Source organism: Indicator indicator, chromosome 6 (assembly GCF_027791375.1).
Source record: "Indicator indicator isolate 239-I01 chromosome 6, UM_Iind_1.1, whole genome shotgun sequence".
Lineage (NCBI taxonomy): Eukaryota > Metazoa > Chordata > Aves > Piciformes > Indicatoridae > Indicator > Indicator indicator.
The window spans coordinates 21620906-21645828 of NC_072015.1; the positions used below are offsets into that span (position 1 = coordinate 21620906).

General features: G+C 40.7%; 1 protein-coding gene across 1 annotated transcript in view; it reads right to left on the reverse strand.

The window, feature by feature from the left end:
- Positions 1–17586, reverse strand: part of ADCY2 (adenylate cyclase 2) — a 199208-nt gene extending 181622 nt beyond the window's left edge. Inside the window, exon 1 of the mRNA XM_054381597.1 lies at positions 17362–17586. Coding sequence (XP_054237572.1) covers positions 17362–17586 — 225 coding nt within the window. The remainder of the gene's footprint in view (positions 1–17361) is intronic.
- Positions 17587–24923: the final 7337 nt, after the last annotated feature.

Below are 24923 nucleotides of genomic sequence, written 5' to 3' on the forward strand. Positions count from 1 at the left end.
GTTCCAAACTAAGAGCTAATCAGTCAATATCCTTTTTTAAGTGTACAATTATCTCAATACCTAGCTGACCCATTTTGATTACTAAATCTAAAATTTTATTTCTGCTTGCTTTCCTTCTGTGGTTGGCTGTTCCATAATCACAGAATCATAGAATGGCCCACCCTAGAAGGGACCTCCAAAAGTCATCTAGTCCAAACCCTGCCCTGAAGTCAGCAAGGACATCCTCAACTAGACCAGGTTTGCCCAGAGCCCTGTCAAGCCTCACCTTGAATATCTCCAGGGAAAGGACCTCAACCACCTCTATGGGGAACCTGTTCCAGAGTTCCACCACCTTGATATCCAGTCCAAATCTGCCCTTCTCTAGTTTGAAGCCACTGCCCCTTGTTCTGTCACCACAGGCCCTTTTAAACAGCCCTCTCTCCATCCTTCCTGTATACCCCCTTCAGGTACTGGAAGGCTGCTATCAGGTCTCCCCAGAGCCTCCTCTTCTCCAGACTAAACAACCCCAGCTCCCAAATAATTCTGTATTTTGTTTTGGGTATAAACATATGCAGGGGGGAAAAATAACAGACCACAATGTATCAGCTCCTCTCCACAGGTAACTGAATGCAACCTCTCTGACTGCAGTGGGCCATCCACCTCTGAGCAGACAACAAAACATCCTTCCCACGTCACAAGCTGCTTGCATTGCCCTATACACTGTGTGAATTCATAAGTGAAATTTAAATTTAAAGACAGAACAGTATACACATTAGGTAATTTAAAAATAGATGAGAAAATAGTTGCTATTATCATTTGAATCCTTTTGAGAAAGCTTTAATGTGTATGGGGAAATTTTTCACAATCCCACCTGCAAAATAAATGTTAATGTCAGGTCAGCAAAAGCAGACCATGTGAGGCAGAAGTTTATTTTCGAAACTACTTTTAACAATATTTTCTTACTACTTCAGAGGAAATGTTTACTAAATTGTAACTTTGAGAGCAGGACATTTAAAACTGGTAGCTTTTTGATCAATATTTGCAGTCATCAGTGTGTTTAGCAGTGTGACGTTGAATACAAACACAAATCCTGAAGGCTAACTGTTCTGTTTCCCTAACCAGTTTTCAAGGGGGGAGGGGGAGCAAACAGAAAAAAAAAAACCAAAAAAAACCACACAAAACCACCACAACACTTTCCTTCTATTTTGGTTGCCAATCTCAAAAATTAAGATATGCCAGAGATAATGGAATTAAAGTATCAGCACGACACTTTCAAACATAACGGCTAAGCCTCCAATACATGCATCTTGCCTAACAGCTCCATCTTCCTGTGTTCTCTTTTGCTGTCTTTTGATTACTGAAGAAATTAAAAAGTATACTGTTAGAAATTTTTCCAACCCTCACAAATTCTTCAGAAGTGCGTGATAATCTTATCACCACTAAAGTCTGAAGAATCACTTTCACTGATCTTTCTAAAGCCCACAACACAACATTCTCTCATTCTACAGCCTGTTCTTTCCTTTTCCAGATAATGTCATGCCCTTAGTTTAATTTTAAACAGCAAAGCTGCTGTAGAGCACTTTACTGTTTTATATAAAGCCATACCACTTGATGAAGTACTCTGAAAAAATGAACAAACAAGGATTTAAAACACCAGGTTTAGCACAAGATCTTTTACCATGGTCTTTCTTTTTTGGGTATTTTTCCCTCTATGTTTTTTTCATTTACTGGAATTTGACAGCACTCTACACTCACAGGACACCTGCCTGGAATCTGAAATACCACATACTTTAACTCAAACCATTTACTGTTTTAAAGTCCTACTTTTTGCTGAGATCAGTGAAACAAGTCCACAGAATCATAGAATCACACAGAATCACAGATTGTTAGGGGTTGGAAGGGACCTCTGAGGATCATCTAGTCCAACCCCCCTGCTAAGAGCAGGATCACCCAGGGTAAATCACACAGGAACACCACCAGGTGGGATTTGAATGCCTCCAGGGACAGAGACTCCACAACCTCTCTGGGCAGCCTGGTCCAGTGCTCTGCCACCCTCAAAGTGAAGATTTTTTTTTTTTTTTTAAACATGCCTTAACCCTTTTCACCAGTCTCCAGGAAGCACAGCACCCAGGCCATGAAATTTTATTTCTCTGGTCAAATAATTTATCTATTAACGAGAAAAAAACAAGAAATGCTCCTTCTGCAAACCTTCATTCCTGTGACAGCTGTAGTGTTCTGATTTGGCATAATGGCTCTTCAAGCCTAAATTGGTTTCTACCTCTAAATGTAAATGTAAAAAACAAGTGAGCAATGTTCTTCAGACATTAAAACCACACACAGTTTCTTACATCTATTTTCAAAAGTCTTGTGGGTTTAAAAAAATATTACAGGGATCAAGATTTACTAACTTACTGTCCTCTCTATTAAAACAGTACAACACCATCCTTTAACCAGAATGATGGAAACATCTTCTGGCAGAAAGGGACCTGGGGGTTCTAATCAATGGGCAACTGAATATGAGCAAGCAGTGTGCCCAGGTGGCCAAGAAAGCCAATGGCATGCTGGCTTGTATCAAAACTGCTGCGTCCAGCAGTAGGGAGGTGATTGTCCCCTTGTACCCAGCTCTGGTGAGGCCACACCTCCAGTATTGTGTCCAGTTTTGGGCACCTCAACACAAGAGAGATGTGGAGGTGCTGGAGCCAGTGCAGAGGACAACGATGCTGGTGAAGGGCCTGGAGAATAAATCTTATGAGGAGCGACTGAGGGAGCTGGGGTGGTTTAGTTTGGAAAAGAGGAGGCTGAGGGGCAACCTCATTGCTCTCTACAACTACCTGAAAGGACATTGTAGAGAGGCTGGTGCTGGTCTCTTCTCACAGGTAATTAGTGATAGAACAAGATGGGATGGCCTCAAGCTACGACTCAATAGGTTTAGACTGGACATAAGGAAAAAAATTTTCACAGAAAGAGTGGTCAGGCATTGGAATGTGCTGCCCAGGGAGGTGGTTGAGTCACCAACCCTGGGTGTGTTTCAAGGTCATTCGGATGTGGTGCTTGGGGATATGGTTTAGGGGTGAACTGTGTAGAGCAGAGTTATCATTGGGACTTGGTGATCCTGAGGGCCTTTTGCAACCTGAATGTTTCTGTGATTCTGTGATCTAAAGGAAAAAAATAATTAAAAAAAAAATAACCAACTTTCCTGTAAAGCCTTTTCCAGGATTTGAGAGAATGAGAATGATTTTCAGAAGAATGTCATCACCTTTCCCTTCATAAAAGCAGATAGTGGATGAGTTCTAAAACCTCAAGAAATAGTTCTCTACAAAGCCAAAAAAGCTTCAAAAGTTCTCTGGCTTCTTGTGATTTTTATCCCATGGTTTTATATTTTAGTGAATCTGCCTACGGCTGACTGCACTGTTTGCCATCTGCTAGACAGCTGAAAAAATATCCATTTTATTAGGAGGTGCCACACCCTGCTCCTGGCTAAGTAGCTGTACAGCTTCATCCAGGACTTCATCATTTAGGACAACTGAGAAGGTTTTGGCCTGCCATCTAAGATTTCTTTTCCATCAATTCCATCACAATTTGTCCATCTTCCCTTCAGAAATGGTGCAGTGTCTTTAAGGCCAGATATTGTTTCCAAGCCCACACTGTATTTTCTGGACCCACTACTTAGAAAAAGTTCTCTGCCTTTTGTGCCCACCATTTATCTTTCCTAATACAAAGCTTGGCTTGTTTTTCTTGCTTAGCTGCCTGGCTAGAAGCCTTCTCACATGACTGTTTTTTTAAAGCTTTTATTGAGCTTTGGGCAACATGTTCAAGGACACTAGCAGAAAATTAATTGAACTGCAACTTTTAATCAAACTGTCCTGAAGTTTGTATCAGCAAAGCTTTTGATTTTCACTAAGGCCCTATATAATTGCATGCCTGAGATTTTTTCCCTCTGATTCAGCATTCCCTGTTTAGCCTGGCAGATCAATGGTAACAGCATCAGGCTCAAATCCAGGTCTTTCATGATGTCCACTGTCTTAAGAAATTCAGTTCTCTCTGTTAATGAGTTTGATGTGCAGCCTACACTCGCTGTTAACAGCACATGGTATCTGACTCCTCTCTAGTCTGCAATCAGTCCAGTAACCTGCACAACACATGTATCAGGTAATTCTGACCAGCATGACAGCTGCCAAGCTGCTGCATGATGCCATATATAGCCAGCAAGTAGTAGCTCTGCATTCATGGCCAGATTCTAGATAATTTTGTATTTGTTAGTAAATTATGACACTATTAAAGTAGTAAGACTTCATTCAGATGACATTCTGGTCACCTGAAGCCTCTCTTCAAACATGAAAGTCACAAACAATGTGCACTATAAAATCCACCCCATATTAAAGGCCCAGCATTTTGCAACAGTGCAATAATTCTGCTGAAATCAAGAGGAAATTTTCTTTGACTTTGCAGGGTCTGTCCTAGTTAGAACATAGGACTATTTAATAGTGCTAATGCAGTTGACCAACCACCCTTCTGACCACCTGTGTGCTTGACTACAGAGCCAAGCGCTTTTTGCCAATGTTCACCTTCTCACTTACTCAGTGCAAAACAAGTGCATACAGATTTTTCCAAGTTTGTCTGACAGCTGAATGAACCTTCAGCTGAATGAAACTCAGTGTTGCAGCACTTATTATCAGGAACACAAAGTCTGACAACCAGAGATCACGGACTTCTCTGCTTAATGCAAAAGCATCAGATCTCACAGAGAATTTGGAAAGGCTGCTTGGAGGTGTCAAAGGTGTGGCTGCTGTGCACGTAACATTAACAGAAGGAAGGTTAAAAGAAATGTGCCAAAGGCAAAACACTGGTTAAAATACTGGTTGCTAGTGAAGAAGCAGAAAACTATGGTACCATTTCCAGAAATGCTCCCTAAACAGCACAGGCTGGCAAGCAATTTTCAATAAGCAAGTAAGAAAATATATTTAAAAGGGAATTAAGAAAAAAAACAAAACATGGAAATTCTGGAAATTGGGAGGGCACCTCTAGAAAGTAGATGAACTTAAATAAGTTTCCAGACACTTCAAAGGTCATGAGAAAATACTCAAACTGAAGAGGTTATAGAAAGAGAGTACATGGTTTAAGAGAAGTAATGTCATGAAGACCTGTAATTCTCAACTAAAAGAAAGGACATAAGATCATTAAACTCAAGCAAGATGTAAATGGCAAAGAAAAGACAGAACAGACAGGTTCTTCTTTAAAAAAAAAATCAGATTCATAAAACACCCATGTGAAAGTATACACTTTTCTATATGAAGACTAAAAGCCGAAGAAGTGAGATGGAAGATGTAAAATGCCTGTTGTTAAAAACATTTACACAATGGTCTAACTGAAAACTTGGTTGGGAAAAAAACATCAGCAGAAAACTGAAAAAGCAGAAAAGACTGAAAACTGTACACTTCAGCACAAATTGAAGAAGGGCTTGTATTAGCAATTTAAGAATATCAACAAAGAGTATGAAGTCCTATGAACCAAAAAAATAGACTGAATAGTAAAGGCTTATCAAAATAAGTGACCTAGAGGACTGGTCATCCAACCAGGATGGAAATTACTTGAGATGTTATGAAACTCTGCGATAAGAAAGGCTGTGAAAAAGAAAACACAACAGGTCAAAAGATAACTTCTCACAGCTAGACTCACTAAGGATCGCAATAGCAGATGGAAGCTGAAACTTCTGTCTCATGCACAGCTGAAACAAAACAGACAACAAATTAACAAAAAACCATCAATACTAAGAAAGAGAAACATTGAATATGATCTCAAGAAGTAGAAAGAACCTAGTTCATAAAGTATTAATATTGAGAAACTGCTTTACAGCATTAGAAAGATTGTTAAGCATACATATGAAAAACAAAACACAAATGTCCAATGACAGGACAAGCTGGAGCACAGGGTGATCCACCTCAACATGAGGAAAAACTTTTTTATGGTAAGGATGATGGAACACTGGAACAGGCTGCCCAGAAAGGTTGTGGAGTCTCCTTCACTGGAGGCTTTCAAAACCCAACTGGATGCATTCCTGCATGGTCTTGCTCTGGCAGGGGGGTTGGACTAGATGACCTTTCCAGGTCCTTTCCAACCCCTGACATTCTGTGATTCTGTATGATTCTGTGAAAGGGGGAGCTAGAAGCTTACGGATTAAAATCTTTGTAGGTGGCCTCAAGACACTATAAAACTCAGAGGCACAGCCAGAAACTAATCAATTTCCAAAAATTACTTCAGAAAGAAAAAAAAAAACACAACCAGAGGGTAATAAAAAGGATCATGAAATTTAGCAGGATTAATATAAAGACTCAATAATGCAAGCCAATAAAAAAGCTTTGGAAATCATTTTAAAAAATATAAAAATAAGTAATACATTATTTTTGAAACTTAATCAGGACTTGGCAGCCCTCTGAAGGACTTCTAAGCAAAGAGATGATGCCAGGTAGTAAAAAGAACAGTTAGCAAAAAACACACTGTAGCAGAAAGCGTTTGGGGGGTTTTCAAACTGTGTTCAGCATGGGCTAGTTCTCATTCCAGAATATTCTATACAGGGGACACACATCAAAAGATCTGTCTCAAATTGAAGCATCATGATAAGGCAGACAAAAGTTAGAACATGAAATGTAGAACAAATCACCCCAAGCAGACAGAGTTCACTGGACAGGGCCAATGTGAATTTCAGTGAAGATGAGTGTAAAGTGAGGCAGCTCAGACAAAACAATCCTAATTCTATATACATAACAGCAGGTTCTTGGTTGGCTACTAACACTTAGAAATTGATACATTTGCTGTTTAACACAGGCAGAGCCAAAACACCCCTTTGGAGCTCACTAGCAATCAAAAACAACCCAAAATGCAGAACAGCAAAAAGAATAAATGAGCTAGAACATCATGATGACACTTTAATGCGTGATGAACATTGTAAACAATTTTGTTCCTACCACCACAACCGCTTCCAAATGAATACAAAAGAACTGAAAAACACAGGTTCCTAATAGTCAAAGCCACAACACAATCTTACTGATGAAGTAACACGTTAGTAAGGCTTCTCTTCCATGCATGAAGTACGTGTCCTTTGCTACAGCTCTTTTGATTTTTAAATGTAGTGTCCATCTCAGAATAACAGGGAAGAACCTCTACTTGAGCTGCCCGCATGCAAATGTGTAGCTAGGGAATACCATGAGCCTGTGACCATTCCTACTGTATTGCACATCATGAAAAAGAGGGCAGACACTTATCCCTGCCAAAAACATAATTAGCAGAATCTGGACATGTATGTTTATATATTTTCTATACATAAATGTGCTTTGCGCAAACCCCATGTTCTCAACCTGAATGTTGAGCACCTTTTCCTATTTCTTTACACATCCTCACTTCCTGTATCAGCAGTTTTCTCTCTCAATTTATTTTCCATTGATTTCCATTTTATATTAAGTGCATCATATAAAATCTGTCAGTGAATAAAACTATTTGTTTAATAAGCTGGCATTCAGAGAGCCCACAGTCGGGTCATGGAACATGAGCAGTTATGTCATGCCTTTCAGTCATCCAGCATCATCTCAATCTTCTCTCACGCTGGCAATCATCAAGATTAGCTCTACTTTTAGACATTCAACAATGAAAAGAAAGATGGTCCAACCCTGTTACTCAGGCTACAACACTCAGCTGGCGCGCTTATAAAATTGTCTTACTCAAAGACATTATCCACGTCCCAGAGAGCAACGGCAGTTAATTACATTCTGCTCCCTGAAGTGTTCCCTTCAGAAGAGGGCTAAGACAATACACAGCAAAGTGAGCATAAGTTTGCACTTTGATGAAATAAATTATTTCAGGCTCCAGAGTTAATTAGCACCTACTCATGTAATTTAGAGTATTTTTAATGTAAATGTAGTTATCAACATAACCTTCTTGCATGGCTTTATTCTGCATGTATTGGTTCTGAATTCCTCTCCCAAAATGTGCCTTAGTAACTTTGCTTAGCTTGTTTCTCTGATGTTCTCCAAAGCCTTCCTCTTCTTATTATCACAATAATCTTAAAGAAACTGTCCAACTGCTATTTATGCAACATCCCAAAATGTGGATACATTAAGATAAATTAAGTAAAACACCTAAGACAAATATATGCTTTGTAGTTAAATATATTCAAAATATGCCATTATTGAAAGAGCTCCATCGGTTAAACATTACAGATAATACATTATTTCATATCACTCAACGACATGCTCTTCAGATTAACTGCACTATAACACATATTGAAAGTGAAATTATGGTTTTCCTTGTACCCATATATACCTGTGGAAGTCAGAAATACTGAAGTATAATTCCATTCTCTGAGCTATTTAACATTGACAGTTGCATATTTTGGCTGTCACTTTTAAATCAAAGCTAAAAGGTGGCTTTCCCTCACCTCTTTACTCCTGACACGCCAACTTGGAATCAAGAAAAAATGTCAAGATGGATCTTATTTAAATTTAAGTATTGCAAAATTTGAAGCAGGGAGCACGTGAGTTTCATCACAGGAGAAAAAAGTGTTAATTTTAAAGGTCTGTTTAATGAAGAAAAAGGTTAGCTTATACTCTTTCTCTACTGGGTCTTTAAAAAATAACATTTTTGCAAGAATATTTCACAGATTTAACATAGCAGCATAATAAGGAAATGTGAAAAATAGTTTTAATATTGAAAAGTCACTACTTTCATTGTGTAATTACTTTTCAAGTCTTATGTAAGGTTTTGTAGTTACTTACTAAATAGTTATTATCGCAAAAAATGTTTTTAAACCTTACTCCCCTAAGGACACTTCGCACACTCTCATATTTCTCAGTTCAGCAATTGGTATTACTTCTCCAATGATAAAATTTCAAGTAAGGGTAGCCAACATGTTAACTTATATTTAAAATATAACTGTGCCAAGTAACAGCTCTATAAAGATAACTTCTGACACATCCATAGGAAATGGCACAAACCAGATTCTGCAAATCCAGGCATCTCCATTTAGTGCTACCTGAGGGTTTATTTGACCACTACTGTTACCCCATTTCTTTAAGGCACAGATAAGAAAATATTAAAAGTAAAATAAATCAAAAGCAATCTGGTAAATTGTTCTAAACAGACATCAAATCACTTGGAAGTGTCTGAAATCTCACCACCCTCCAGCTGAGTTTGGAAATTGTCTGGATTGCTAGGCAGAAAACAAGCCCAAGTGAAAGACCACAGCTACTTTCTGGCACAAGCTAACAGAGTGCCAGTGGGGATTATAGACCAGTTATTGCTGTGGACAACCTACTACCTCATAGGTCTTGACTAGAGTAGACTGTGCTCAGACTACTGTGTTACTAGAAAAGACCACTACAATGACTGCATGAAAGGAAGGCAATTAATATACTTGCCAAGGTATATAAAGCAATTTATGATGGGCAGCTGAGGGAACCGGGTTGTTTAGCCTGGAGAAAAGGAGGCTGAGGGGAAACCTAGCTCTCTACAACTGCCTGAAATGAGGCTGTAGCAAAGTGGGGGTCGTTGTCTTTTCCCAAGTAATAAGCAACAGGAGAAGAGGAAATGAACTCAAGTTGCCAAAGAGTATGTTTAAACTGGATATTAGGAAAAATTTCTTCACCAAAAAGGTTATCAACCACTGGAACAGATTCACCAGGGAAGTGCTTGAGTCACCATCCCTGGAGGTATTCAAAAGATGCGTAGATGGGCCACTTAGGGACATGGTTTAATGGTAGACTTGACAGTGTTAGGTTGGAATCAATGATCTTAAGGGTCTTTTCCAACATAAATCATTCTATGACTCTCTAAGAGCAGGAATAATTTCAAGCAGTTGCTGAGCCAGGATAAAAAAGCCTTCCCAACATACCTCTGAGGACAAATTAGGTATCTAAGGCATCACCCTGAATTCAGTCATGCTGGAAATGGAGCTGGGGGAATCTAGTCTTCCCAGTACTGAAGTAGTAGCAAATTGGAGACATAGATAAGGAAATTTTACCTGGAATGGAAGGACAGCAATCCCAGTTATACAGGCAGTGGGCAGGTCCACTGTGCGTGCCATAGCATTTAGGGTCTTTAAAAGGTCCCATGGCATACAATTCAGCTGTCTGCAGAGGCAGATGGACAAAACAAGTTCTAACTACACTTGAAAACTCCAGTGACTGGCTCTGAAAAGCCATCAGTCCACAGATGTTCTCATGGCACCATCTAATGACCGTACACTAGACTTTTTGTACCTAAAGCTATAAGGGAAACACCTCTGGGCCAGAGCACATCTTACCATGTCTTTTGGAGTACACTCTAAGCATGCAATCAGAAGCCATTGCTCCAGTACTCTGGAGTACATCTTCCAGGTTACATAAATTTCAAACTGGAACCATGGATGATGAAAGAAGTGGATGCCCAAACAAAAGATATGAGGGCAAGGCTTACAGGACAGTGCTAACAGGTGCTGCTTCCTCTGCTTCTCCAAGATACAAGCCTGAAACAGATTCTTACCAGGAAGAGCAAGGGACTTTTCTATCACAAAGGCACCACTAAGAACAAGAGTTCTGTTTAGAGACAAGAGATACAGAAAATGGTTTTATACAGGTTGGAGAAACAGACAGCTGAGAGTAAGTGTAGAGACAGCCTCAGTCTCCTCTGCACAGATGGTGCAATAGTCACTTGAGCGTTCAGTATCGTATGAATAAGGTTCATATGGATCGTATGAATAAGGTTCATATGAATCATATGAATCGGGAGATTGCTTATTCAAGATATAGATACAAAATATCTGGAGAAGAAAATGAGTGTGTGTACTTTTCAATAGGATCAGGAGTGATGCTCAAAGAAAAAAAGAGAAGGTAGGGGAAAGGGGCAGAACTGTGCTAATTCATTTATTTTGGGGTCCAGATCCCCCAAAATAGAAGTTTAATGTGTTGGCACCTTCTCATCACATATCAATAAGGCTTGAGCTGACTCAGATATCTTTGAAACATGCAGAAGCCACAGAGAGCACCAGGCTTGTTTGGGATCAAAGCCTGGCTGAGATGTAGACATAAGATAAAACACTACAGGTGTTCAGTTGCACTTTGTTGCCATGATGCTGACACACCCAGCTGTTCAAGAGATTTGCAGATCACTTCTATCTGTGCTAAACACCCATGCCACCATCCATGCCACCATCAGCTTGGAGTGATGCATGGTGCAATCTGGAATACTCCACAACAAGGTATTTGAAACAATTTTTAAAAACTTTAAGCAAGATAAGCAGACAGGTATTCACAGGTCCATGGCAGATCCACTGTGGAGTTGCCAATACATGTTTGTGAATCCAGATACCTGGCTTGATGTTGATAAAGACTGCAGACAATGGTAGCCCAATCCATCACCAGTCTCATTTCCATGCACCTCAGTAAACAGCAGTTGTAGTTGGTACATTACTTGTCTTTTTGCCAGCAGTAGTGATTAGCAGTTGTGGATCTACCATTTTGAGTCACAACTGTTGACATCAAATGTGTCTGAATTTTTTTCAAATACAGCCACAGCCATGGGGCTGCTCAGTTCTTATTCATCATTCAAATTATTCAATATAAATAACATAAATGAAACAGAAGTATGCAAAGTGAGGTTGCCAGTGGCACCTCATTATCTTGATGGTTCTCCGTTTCCAGGCTTGTTAGTGACTGGCAAATGAGACAAGCTCTTAGTACCATTAAAAGTAACTACTGATGTATTGGGACTGTCATTAGGAACAAGAAAAGGCCCAGACTGATGTAGTACTGGGGAATGAAAGCAGACACAAAGCTAGGCAACTCCAGATTCAGGACGGAAGATACAGCAACCTTTACAGGCCTCCCACTAAAGAGGTAGTTCTAGCTACAAAAGTTATGCTCAGACAACCAATGATACTACCGGAAGGAACATCTGGCATGAATGGCAATATCCTACAATTGCATCACATAGCCAGCAACTACAGCTGCCAAACAGCCACTACAGCTGGAAGAATATATTGTAATATGGTGCTGAGAGACAAGCAAAGAAAATAGAAACACAGGATTTCCTCATGGAACATTTTAATAGGAGACTTGAAAGCAGAACAGTATGTTCAATTATAGCTGGAATTATGGAAAGAAAAGGCATTATAAATACACTAATTTTTGTTTTGAATTCTTCCTCATCTTAGTAGGAGCAATACTCTGGCAGAATGAATTTATGAAGAGGTAGGATGCCTCCTGGGCACAAGCACCACAGCACTGAACAGCAAACGACCCCTGTCACTGCTTGTCCTTCAAATAGTGAGAATATTCCTACTTCATTACCTTTGCTGTGACTTAAATTTATTCTTAAGGGGAATGCTAGAGTTTGAAAATAGTACAGCAGGCACTTTGGCTTACTTTCAGTCTGCAAGGATTCCAAGGAATGTTTTCAGGTATTCTTGGGAAGGCGGTCAGTGCATTTGAACCAAAAATGTTTAAATTACACAGCAGTGATGTCAAAAGATTTCCTAAAATTCGAAGTGCAAGTAAATTTACAAAATAACTGTAGAGTGATGTACTGTTCTATGTGACTAGGTCATAACAGAGCATCTTATAAATAGGGATGTAACACCACCACATCAGTTTAGTGACCTTTTGGAATGGACAGATGATTTTTTCAGATCCAGAGTACTGATGAGAACATTACCAGAGGCATGCAGCAGATGCCCTTATGCAAACACCTAATCACTTTGAGACACAGAATGATGGAACTTGTCTTTTCCACATAAACCTGAAGACTTTTCCCCTTCCATTTCAGGATTAGCTTCTGATCATAGAGCTCTGGAAGGATTTGGTTGATGTCCAATTTCTACCAGAAGCAACAAGAATTTCTTTTAGATAGAGTAGACCAATTAGAGGAAAGGGAGGATTAGCTGTCATTCTTACCAAAGGATCAAAGAAGTGGCACATCTCAGTTCAACCCCAGGAGGCTTAGAGGACTCTTTTAGTTGTCTCTTTGCACAGAACAGGTCCCTAACAGCCACATTGACAGCCATGAAATTTTAATGTGCTACCTCTGTTTCCAAGCAGAATCTACTGAAGGTAAAGTTCTGAGGTGTGAAAACTAGTTGAAACAGAGTATGTCTGCCATGTCACAAGTACACCTCTCTAGTTAACTGTATTGTCTCTTTAAGAATGATTGCCTGTTCCCACTTTTGCTGTAGAAGGTATTTGGGCATGCCAGTAATGCAGGTGTGCACCCAACCTTTAGTTTCTTAGATTTATGAATCAGTAAAAGGGTTCAGGAATCACAACAGAGCCTATCAGCATGATCACTAACTGTTCAGGAACTTCAAAGATGCAACTGAACAGTATAAGTAATACCTCCACTTCACATACAATCATTAGTCAGCTAACCCAAATCTATCTCATGATGCTTTCTAAGAGTGAAGGCACCAGAATGCCACATTATAGAAGCAGTTTTCATGCAAAACATGCTCCACTCGGGAAAAAAGCATGCAGCTCTGCATCAGCAACCACATCTTAAGAACATTACAAGGTCACATGAAGCAGCAAGGACTTGGGAGACAGATAAGGGCTGCAAACCAATGTTGAACACTGCATGGCAGGCTTACAGTTTTTTAGCAAGGAGCATGGGCCAATCTAAAAGAAAACATGTATACCAAGCAGCAGATTTTGAGAAATTATGAATTTGAGAAAAAGGGACAGAAAGATCTTGACAGACATAGGTCTTCTCCCACTTATACCACAAGTTCTGAAACATTCTGATACCTCTGCACTGTATGTATGGACTGGGCATTCTTTATGTCTAGAAAATACATGGATAAAAAAACGGCCTTCCAATAAACTGTACAAATTGGTCATGATCCTTGCTTTCAGAGTTTTGGTTAACCATGTAAGAAACAAAACACCATGGCTGCAGATATTTCAGCTACACTCACATTTTACATTATAATTTTTTTAATGGTAGTATTTTTTCCTCCTACAAATCACAGTTATAATAGATACACTTTTGCCAGAGACAAAACTGTTCTAGAGACCACTAAAAATGGTCTTCAGTTTTTAGCATTAAAAGGGAGAGAGGTGCAAATAATGAGTTCATCCTACACATATTGAAAGAACATGACAATAACTGGACAGAAAATGAAGCTGACCTCTGGCATTTCTAAGCACTTGAAGGCTTTCACAGGTTTGGGAAAATAATTTACTCTCTATTGATTTTAACAGCAGCTAAACGTGGAGGACTGATCTCATTTTGCAAGTATTCAGTTCACCCAGGTAGAGAGAAATACAGAGGATACTCTGACACAGGAAATTCAAACGTTGATACTATCATTACATTATTTAAAACTCTAAGCTGTGAACTATCATCTTTCAAGCAGACTCTAGGAGCCTTATATCTAGTTTTTGAAGAGAGAGAGAGCTTGGTTCCAAAGGTCAAAATCACAATGTTTTTTTGAAACAAACAAAAGCAAAATCTCCCAAAAAACATCCCTCACTAACAACAGCACTACATTGTCCGAAAGTAATCATATTTCCAGGCACACTTTGCAAATAATCTTGTTCACTGTAATTCTGCAAAATCTTTTATAAATTTTTCATCTGAAATCAGGAAGGCTACAGCTTGTATTCTGACAGGTTGAAACAGCTGAGTAAGCGGAACACATCCGCGTGTCGTTGGCTGTACTTGAGAACACTTAAGAATACACTGCCAAAAAAAAAGACAAGTCAGACATAACAGTGATACATTGTAACAACCAAATAAAAATTTAAAACAGAAGGAAAGCCTCTCACTTCCATTGGTTTCAGGGTTTTTTTAAGAAAGCCTAGAACATAAAAATGGTTCATGCTTCAAGAATATCAATCTTTCCTTAACAATGTCTAATCCCACATTGCATGTTCTAAGATGTTCTTTGAAGTACAAGCAAGAAATACAAAATGAGTGTCATGGTGAGTCATTTTGGAGTTTTGTTTCCGTAATGGGCTAAAGTAATTTTCAGTAAAATCTTAACTGCTCTGTATGAAATCTAAAGGAAACAACTGTTAAGAAAGATTTCCTTTAACTTCAAATGCACAGCACAGATCTACACAGAACTATCCCACTTCCATTGCGCCTCCTCTACAGATTGCATCTGCCAAAATAATCACATGCAAACTAGATGTGCAAAATAAAGACAAGGATATTAATATTGGCTCTTGTGGCTCAGACATTCCTAACTGCATGCCCCTTTCATATATCATCAGGCACAAAAAAGAAAAAAAAAAAAAAGCTAAGATTCCACAGCTATGTAAAAAGAAAATTCTTCCTTCAAATGTGGGACAAACAGATCTAAACCTTCAGGAATATTTTAATCACAAACACTACCAGAGCTATACTATAATAAAATGCTTTTAGGTGAAACTCTGGGCACTGCTCCAAAGGATTCTGTCCAACATCCTGTGGCTAGAAGTCCATATAGGCAAGCTTTGTCTGCGCCTGAAGTTACTTTCGTCCTATGACTGAGAACATTAAGGATGAAACCCAAGTCTCTGCACTTACACGTCCAGTTGTTAGCCACAGAAAGATAAAGGCTCAGGAAAAAGATTTTAAACACACTTTTTTTTTTTCCTCTTCCGGTATGTCTGGAATTCCAAATGCAGACTGAACTTAAAAGTAACTCATTCTTAAGTGGTAATGCCTGGCAAGATTTGGCCAGCTTACAATTTTGGTTTTTTAACTTTCAGCGGTCCTGGGTCCAGTGTTATGCCACCATTGTTATCTGAATGACTGACCTCAAGAAATGGAATTGCAAAAATAAGCATATGCAACTTGTAAACAAGCAATAGATTGTACCATGATCAAAAAGTATGAAATTTACTGCTAAACATTGTCAACCCCAAGTTCTGCCACCTTGACTGTAGGCAAATATTGTACACATCTCCATACCTAACTATACCTCCACCTTAGTATCTGATGGATGTCCATTTCCACCATTGGTCTCTTTGGCCTCGATGGACAAGTATCCAAGTTAACACATCAGAACAAGGTAAGACATTGAACTTGTATTTTGTACACACAGCTTCAAAAATGAATGATTTAGGCATTAAACAACTGAATTACGAGGCATTACCATTACTGGCCTTTCATTAGCACTTTTACAACTGTTCCATATCCAGTAAGAGTGGTGCTTTAAACAAAAAGCTCAAAAAATAATTAATGCAAATAACAAAATAAACTGTCAATTAATTCTAACTAATCCTGCAAGTAGTTCCGGTATTTTTAAGACAAAAGTTTGGTCACCACAAGCAATCAAGCAAGATTCTCTGATCTTTTAAGCAAACACTGTTATGTGCAGTGCTTCTTGAAGAAAATCCATGAGATTTATGCTAACCTACTTACCCTCACTCTATTTCTACTCAATAAACATTACACTTTCCACGAAGACCACTATATATATATGTATATATATATATATAACTGTTAAAAAAAACACTACTATATATATACATATATATGTAGTTATTGTTTAAAAAAACGTCTGGACCCCTCAAATCCCCATTCCTCAGAATTATACTGCCATGCAATAAGCCTGCTTCTAATCTTTAACACCAGGAAAACTCCGTGAGGAGCAAGAATTTTAGTGCCCTCTGCAGCTTTTTTTCCCTTTGCGTTCAACGCAAGGGCAAAAACGCCATGGATTTTTGAGCGAGATGAACTGATACGGACTGTCATCTGCCACTTGGACATATTTTTCCTCCCAAAGGCTGCAAGCCCCGCACTGGACATACAGAAAAGGTATTCGACCAACCGAACTTCACCTCCCTTAGAAATGAAGACTGCGCTGCCCAAAAGCTTTCTGGAGAAAATGGGTCAAACGCTCGAAAATGATATAATGGGGGGGAGGGGGACGACGACAAGGAGGAAACGGCCCCTGCCTACTTGCCATAAAAATGTTATCAGATACTGGTAGGGACCGCATTTTAGTGCGGCGATTTAAACCCTGCCACTAACAAAGCCAGCACAGCTAAGCTGCCAGCTGGAAGAGAGCAGAGCCAATGAATTAAGTGAATTAAACTCGATATGCTTGTTGACTCAGTTTTCGCCCCATCAGCCGCGATGCTGCTGTTCCAGCGTCGCCTCAAACATCAGGCTGCAAAGTTTAGGCGGGGGGAGACCCGCGTCCCGCAGTCGCTGTCCGCCGCCACCCCGGCACCTCCCGCCATCAACTTTCCTTCACAGAAGCAGCAGCTCTTGCCCGCCCCGTCCCGTCCCGTCCCGTCCCGCCCCGCCCGGCTCGGCTGAAGACGCCGAGTGCGGAGATGACGACCGGGAGGCGAGAACGGGGATGCCGGGCGGCAAGAGCGGGGATGACGAGTGGCGCGGGTCCCAGACCGGGAGGGCGTTTCTTACCAGCCCGAAGGCGAAAAAGACGGCGAGCAAGGCCAGGCAGGCGCCCATCACGATGAGGAGCAGGAAGACGATGAGCGGGTGCTGCTGGCTCATGCAGTAGTAGGACTCGTAGAGCCAGTCCCGGGAGCGGGACTGCTCACCGTTCGCCCCGCCGCCGCCCGCCTGTTCTACCCGCTCCAGCAGGTAGCGACGTCGCCTTCTCATCATCATCGCCTCTTGCCACATTGGGCAGACCCCGCGCAACTCCCTCAGCGCGGCCGCTGCTGCAGGCGGCAGCCGGGGAGTGGAGCGGAGCGCGCTCCCGCGCGGGAGGCGGAGAGGAGGAGCCGCGGCAGCGGCATGGTGCGGCGGGCGGCCGTGGTCGCCGCGTAGCCAGCCCGGGGCTTGGTGCGCCTCCGGAAGGCGCCACCCCGCACGCACATGCCTTGCCCTGCTCCTCCGGAGGTGGGGGCGGGAGACTCGCTCCTCCCCGCCGCGGAGGAGAGCGGGCGGCGGCAGCAGGAGGCGCGTTCGCGGGTGACCGTGAGAGCAGCTGCGGACCCGTGCCGCCGTGAGATGCCCGAGGGGCAGGGGCACCTGCCGCTGCCGCTCCCCACGGCCTCTGTCGGACCCCCGGAGGGGTCCGGTGATTCCGCAGCTGCCTCTTCCAACGGCGGCAGAGAGGCGGGTAGGGCGCCGTGTGCCGCTCTACCCTCTCGCGGTCCTGGCCCTGCCCGGCTTCCCGAGGGGCAGCTGCAGCGGGGCAACCCCGGGACGCGGCGCGGTTGCCCGCCGGTACGCGGCAGCATCTCCTGACGTGAGAGGGAGATGCGCTTGGAAATCTCTCTCTGGAATTGCTCCCACGGGCAGAGGGCTTGGCGAGTCTGATTCCTTCGGTACTTTTCCTGGAGAGCGTTGCATCTCCTTTTTGAAAATGATACCTCAGCTGTCGTCAAAGACATACTGCAAATGAGGAAGAGGCATAACACATTATCTGCGTTTCTCCTTGCTCTGAGGGACTTTGGTAGTCCTAAGAAAGTGGGCACCTGAAACAACCTGGACAGGTAACTCGCCAAAGTTACCTACCCATTATGCACGGCATTCACCAGCTTTGTAAACAGATGCTGGCAGTTGTGCTTTTCCAGCCCACTGCCCCCCTGAATGTCCTTCCCTGCAGGACAAATCCCTCTCCACCTTTTCTGGCCCACTCTCTGTCCTCTCCTATTACTTTGCTACATCCTTTATCTCCCAGGATGTGCAGGGCTGCCTAAGTGTTCCATGGAGAGGAAGAAAACAAAGATACACGGATGCTACTGGGCATAGATGTCTCAATGATGATTCCTGGTGACTGGAGTAATATCAGGAGCAAGAGGGACTTGGAAGTACTACGATACTACAAAAGGTGAAAAAAAATGGGGTTACTGTAAGAGGTCATAAGACAGAGATGTAGAGCAGAGGACTAACCATTAGCCAGGTGGAAGAGAAGGCAGGTAACTAGGATGTTATGGACCAAAACTTACACCTCATGTTGCCACTGTTCACATATTTATCTAGAAGAAGAGATGTATTGACAACCAGTGCAACAAAGCAAAGAAACCAGTAATACATATAGCTCCAGAAGCCCTGTCCATACACTTGCACTTCTTAGATTCCTTGTGTTTGAAGCAAGAGTGAAGCCCGCACTTGCCTGCCCCCTGTTCCTCTCAGCTGGTTGGAATGAAGAAAAGCTTCTTGACTTTCACTCTTCCTTCACCTGAAGTGCTTGCTGGGGCAGAAGGGACAGATGAGGAAGAAGTGGAAAGTTACGACTGCGCCCACTGTTCTGAGAGGGTGAAAAACTCTCAGAAGCAGCAGTGATAAGACTGAAGGATGAACACAAATCTGTGTGCAGAGAACATTCTGGCAGAATTAATTGCTGGGAAGGAGTTGGTAGAAGTGGGTGTGAGAATTTTAGCAACATGAAAGTTTACTTGCAGTCACTTCAAAAATTGTGGAATTGGCCACCCTTCACTGTCACACACACATACATAATGGGATAAGCAAGGGGAATTAAAAAAATCAAGAGACAAAACAGAATTGCAACATAAAACTTCTTAAAAAAACAGATCACAATATTTCCACTCGTTTCTACCTCTCTGTACTGTAACAGAAAAGGCCATTCCAAAGACTTTACTATGGTGATCATATCATTTGTTATTTCAGTAAGATCTGTAACAAGTAATTCTTCATTATATTAGACTCATGCAATTTCTCAGGAAATAACATTATAATTCCACAGCAAAAACTTAATTAATCCAAAGGTTGCCTAATGGTATCTCATGCCTTTCTAGATTGGTGAGTATAGCATAACTCTCTTCTGAAAGACCAGACATATGATGCTTCAACAGGTGAGTAAGAGGAACTGCCATGTTATGTTTCCATTTAACTTTGTGTTTTCTTGCCTACCTGATTGATTCATGCCCTCTGCTTTTTCTTTCCAAACTAAAAATCTGCTTCTTTCAATTCATTCTTCAAACTCCAGCTAGAAAAATCCCACACCTCGACTAGAATCCTCATCAGTTTTCAGAGCAGATCTTATAGTTGGAGGCAAAAGCCCAGTGAAAGAAACCCAGACCGTTCTGTTATGTAATTAATGACCACACTATTCTATGTATGGGCAAGGTAATTAAAATTGCACTGTACCTAAATCTGAATTTAACCTCCAATTTCAAATGCTCTGCTTTTTAATTAACATATTAATACATTTTTTTCTTTCCCCAGGATGCATTTTTATCAAATTAACATTATTACAGTCAAATGACAACTATGACATTGACAAAGTTGAAATGCCGTATGGTTTTAGAGACCAGTTTCCCTAGGTAGCCTAAAATATACATCCTTTCTTGACTCAACCTGAAAGTTTGTTGTGCCTCAGGGAAAAAGAAGGTAGAGGGAATTTTATAATCTTGGGTTAAAAAGCAAAGGACTTGCAGAAAAAGCTCTCTGTGCATTCCATCTTATTTCTCTAAAAGAGAGGGGAGAAAAAACCAAAACCAAAACCCCAACGCTAGTACTTTGGATTGTCAGAAACTATTTGGTTTGTACTCCTGGGACTCACACCATCAAAGAACTTGTTCCTTGAGCATCTGGTGTCTAAGCATCTGCTGTACCCCCCTGGAGAAGCAAACCAACACAGAACAAAAGGCTGAGGTCCACAGCTGCTTATCAAAGCAATCAAGTGCCAGAGGCATTACACTTTCCAGTAGCATACTGATTATCTTAGACAACTTCTGTCTGAACCATCTCCAGAGGTCCCTTCCTGCCTCAACTGTTCTGTGATTCTGCACTGTCAGAGTTTATTACTAACATCAAGAGATCTGTCGTAAGTCCAAGGGAGAGAGCGAAATAGGAACAGGAGATATAGGAGAAGGTTGTGTTCCCTGCATTTCTTTCTTTGCTTAATCAATGTCCATCACCCCTTTCTTTCATTTTCTCTTTCTTGCCTTCTGCATGAATCTTCTGGTCAGGCATGCAGACTGTCTCTCAATACGGAAGAAGAAAGACAGATCCTTTGCTCTTAGCTATTCCACTCAGCTCTAGGACATGCCTAGACAAAGAAAATAAATTGCACACGAGAGATGTTGAATCCCACAGTCCTGCAACATCACAAGCACACAAAAAAACATAGCAACTGACCTAAGCAAAATTCACAGCCCACAAGTCCAGTGGTGGCCAGATTCCCCTCCTCAGCCGCTGGCCAGCAAAGTTGCCCAGAAAAGCCAACCCATTGCTGTTGTATTGCCAGTGCTCACATCCATCAGGCTACATTACACAGAGCTGCAACTGTAGGGCAAGTGGCTGTCCTCTCACTGCCACCATCTGAACTGTGCTTCCAGAGTTTGGCTGTGACAGCACAGCCAAAGACAAGTCAACAAGCCCTGCTTGGTGCAGCTCTTGGGCACACCAACGCCTCAGCCATCCCTGCCATAGCAGCAATACCTCAATATATCTACTTTGTCTACAGTTGTAAAGTGGGGATTAAAGTTTATGCAGGGCACATGGCACTCCCTGTGACCTTGAAACACATAGGCCAAGAAATAGTAAATCTACATGGGCAATTACTTAAACAGCTTTACCTTCTCCACACAACTTTTTGTTATTGTTTAGCATTGTGAAGACTGTTAATTTTTACTGATTTTTTTCCGGATTCATTTTACTGAGTTCCATTATCAGGACTTGCTCTCTCAAGCCTTATAGCAGTAGCTGTGTGCTACTGTTGCTCTTCAAAACATGGTGATAGAATTTGCTACAGAAATATATTTGATTTCACACATCTGGAACCTGTTGAAAGTCACGTTTTATTTAGATACAGACTTGCTTGAGGTGTTTAAAATTATTTTTTAAGGTCCTAAATTACAGTCTGACTGATATGTAACTCCTGGTGTTAGTTTCTTTCTTTTCTGTTGTTAATCTGGTACCATCATGAGAGGCTTTTAAGAGCAAGAATTTATCAGTGTGACAAAATGTATTTGGTTTTATATGGTTATCAAAATAAGTCAGATAATCGCTAATAATAACATAAGTTTTTATGAGGAATATTGATCCTATTGCTTCATGAGGAGTTTCAGTGCAACAGTAAATACAGAGATGGGACAAAAATATGAAAGGCAAAGTATGTCACAATGGATTTCTCGCATCTTCCACTGAATTGTAATGTGGCTTCATTTTTTTCCCCCAGATATAGATTATTGGTCTGGTTTACTCTTTATTCTCATTCAACTGGGAAAATTATGTTCCTATCATTTTAATTGATTAAGAAAGATACTGAAACCAGGGCAAGATCATTGATTGAAAGACCACTGAATCACAGAACAAAATCTATACATTCTCCCTGCAAAAAGGAAGGCAGATAAATGATAATATTATTGTGCTTGTAGACATTTTATTATGATCCTTACTGCATCTACACAGTTCACTGAAAGTAAAACAAAAGCAAAACTGTAGCTATGCAACCCTTCAAAATTATTGCAATGATCAAATCTGATACATGGCACTTACTGACCCATGCTATAGAACAGAAACGTACACATCTGAATATAAAACTAGCAGTTAAAATAAATAAATACATATAACTACATTCATATCAAAGAAAACTGTATTCATATGTATATAAAAAGTCATTTTTCCAAAATCTTTGTCATTGTTTTCCCTTAGTAGCTGTCATAGTTATTTTAAAGGAAGTTCTCTTCTTACAGGGGTTGTAGATAACAGTGCAAATTAATTGTACAGTCCTGCAAAATTCAAGATATGATCCTGGTTCTAAAAATACTTGTAAGCTAACAGAAGTCCATACCTGTTACCTCAAGAATTTTGTTACTATTTTTGAAAACTCTGAGTCCATCAGTGAAATAAGATTTTGCAAGACAAAGTGGTCAGTATTTTTCCTAAATCAAATATTGCCTGCTGTCAATTTTATAGTTTTCTTGGCTTCAAGAAAGTAAACTTGGCTTCATGTTTTTATAATTGTTGTATTATTATTATTTTGTGGTCATCAGTTGCTTAAACTGAGAAAACAATATGCTGGGAGATATTATTATCAACTTCATAGTAAAATTGAGTTGGACTAACACACAAAACTACAGAAGAGCTGACTGTCTCCAGATTTGGATTTCAGGTAAATTTTGTCCATAACTTTCCCACTTGCCAGAGCTATACTGTCTCTCCCATTCCTACAGAGGTCCTGCATTTCTTCCTCTCTTTCCTCCACAGCTTCAGCATGTTCTGACAGACAAGTGCTGCATTCTCCTTTTGGAGATGAAGCTGGCACTGCTTTCTTTCAAACAGATCTCTGCTGAGCTGCTTAGTGACCTTAGTAAAAACATGTTAACCACAGATGGCTTCCAAAATCACATGCAGCAGTATGAGGTAATAGTTTTAGCTGCATATTTGATAAAAGTACCCAGCTGACAACAGAAAGTTGTAGGAATTAGTAATGTTTCAGCACCCAAGACTGTGTGGTTCTGCCAAGAGCAATGGAGCCCAGGATTTTGGAGAAGGTGTTATTTCTGGAGCAAGGCAGGAGAGACAGAAGAGCTACAGATGGCAAGAGGTCAGTCTGGCCATGAAATTCAGTGGAACTGAATGAGTGATAGACTGGGGTGCTGGGGTTTGGGAGGTTGGAGTGGTTTTCTGAAGGGAGGCTTTCAGTGTGTGGGCTGAGTCAGGTTGTGGCATGGTGTCACACCTTAAATGTAGTGACTGTGGGTTGAAAGCACAGCTTAATCCTATACCAAAAGTTACCTCTAATGCATGGGGAGCTGTGGAGTAAATGACTTTGACAAATGCAGTCCATCTCTTTGCCTCAATAGTGAGGTCTATTTCACATTACCAAAACTCCCTCTAGTGAATGTGACGTTACTCAGACTCGTTTTAGAGAAAAGCTATTGGTATTAATCAACACAGTATTCTAACTTCAGAAGTTTTCTTCAAATCATCTGGTTACTGTACAACTGGATAGTACTGAATGTGTTTTTGTAACAGAAGCCTATAAATGGCTGCTGTAGCAATCTCTCTGAGCACTGTCTTATCACTAAGAATCTTGGTGTAATTTTTTTTATTTTTTGAGATCAGGGCCTCAAAAACTAAAGTACCAGAAATGTATCCATTTTACAGTGTCTTTTTGTCTCCATATGACTGAAGGAACATTCACAGAATAACAGAATAGTTGAGGCTGGAAAGGACCTCTGAATATTATCTAGTTGAACCCTCATGCTCAAAGCAGGGTCAGCTAAAGCAGGTTGCCCATGGCCATGTTCAGCTGAGTTTTGAATACTTCTAAGGATGGATACTCTATAATTGCTCTGGGCAATCTGTTCCAATGTTTGACCACCCTTATGGTTAAAAAACTTTCTCTAAGTAGAATTTAGTCTTGCAGTTATTCTTGTTGCTCTTGTCCTTTCACCAACCAGCACTGGTAAGAGTCTGTCTCCATATTCTCTGCTCCTTGCCCCTGTATGGTAAGATTACTGTCAAACCTTCTTTTCTCCAAGATAAACAGTCCTGATCTTTTCTCATAAAACAGATCCTCCAATTGCTTAACTCCATGACCCTGCACTGAACTCACTCCAACATGTCTGTCTCTGTTGTCCACAGAAGCCTGGACCAAGTGTTCAGATGTCTCACCAGAGATGAGAAGAGGGAGGAATCATCTCCCACAATCTGCTAGTAACACTTTTCCTAATGCAGTCCAGTAGGCTGTTTGCCTTCATTGCAAGAAGGACACGTTGATGTCTTACATTCAACTTGTCAGCCAACACCCTCCAGGCCTTTTCTACCAAGGTACTTTCCAGACAGCTCACGGTAACAGGTATGTAAAGACCTACATATTCTGAAATCACATTGCACCCTCATGTATCATTATTGATTGTTAGTATTATTATAGGTTTAAAAGACTTGGTTTACGAATCCAAATACTTCAAATTTATTTTGTTTTATTTTAGTTTCTGAGTTTTCATTAGTTATGTTTAGTAAATTTTACATTTTATCTCAAGTAGCTATGAAAAAAAATCCCAAGTTGCTAAAGTACTTTGTGATCTCTAGGAAAG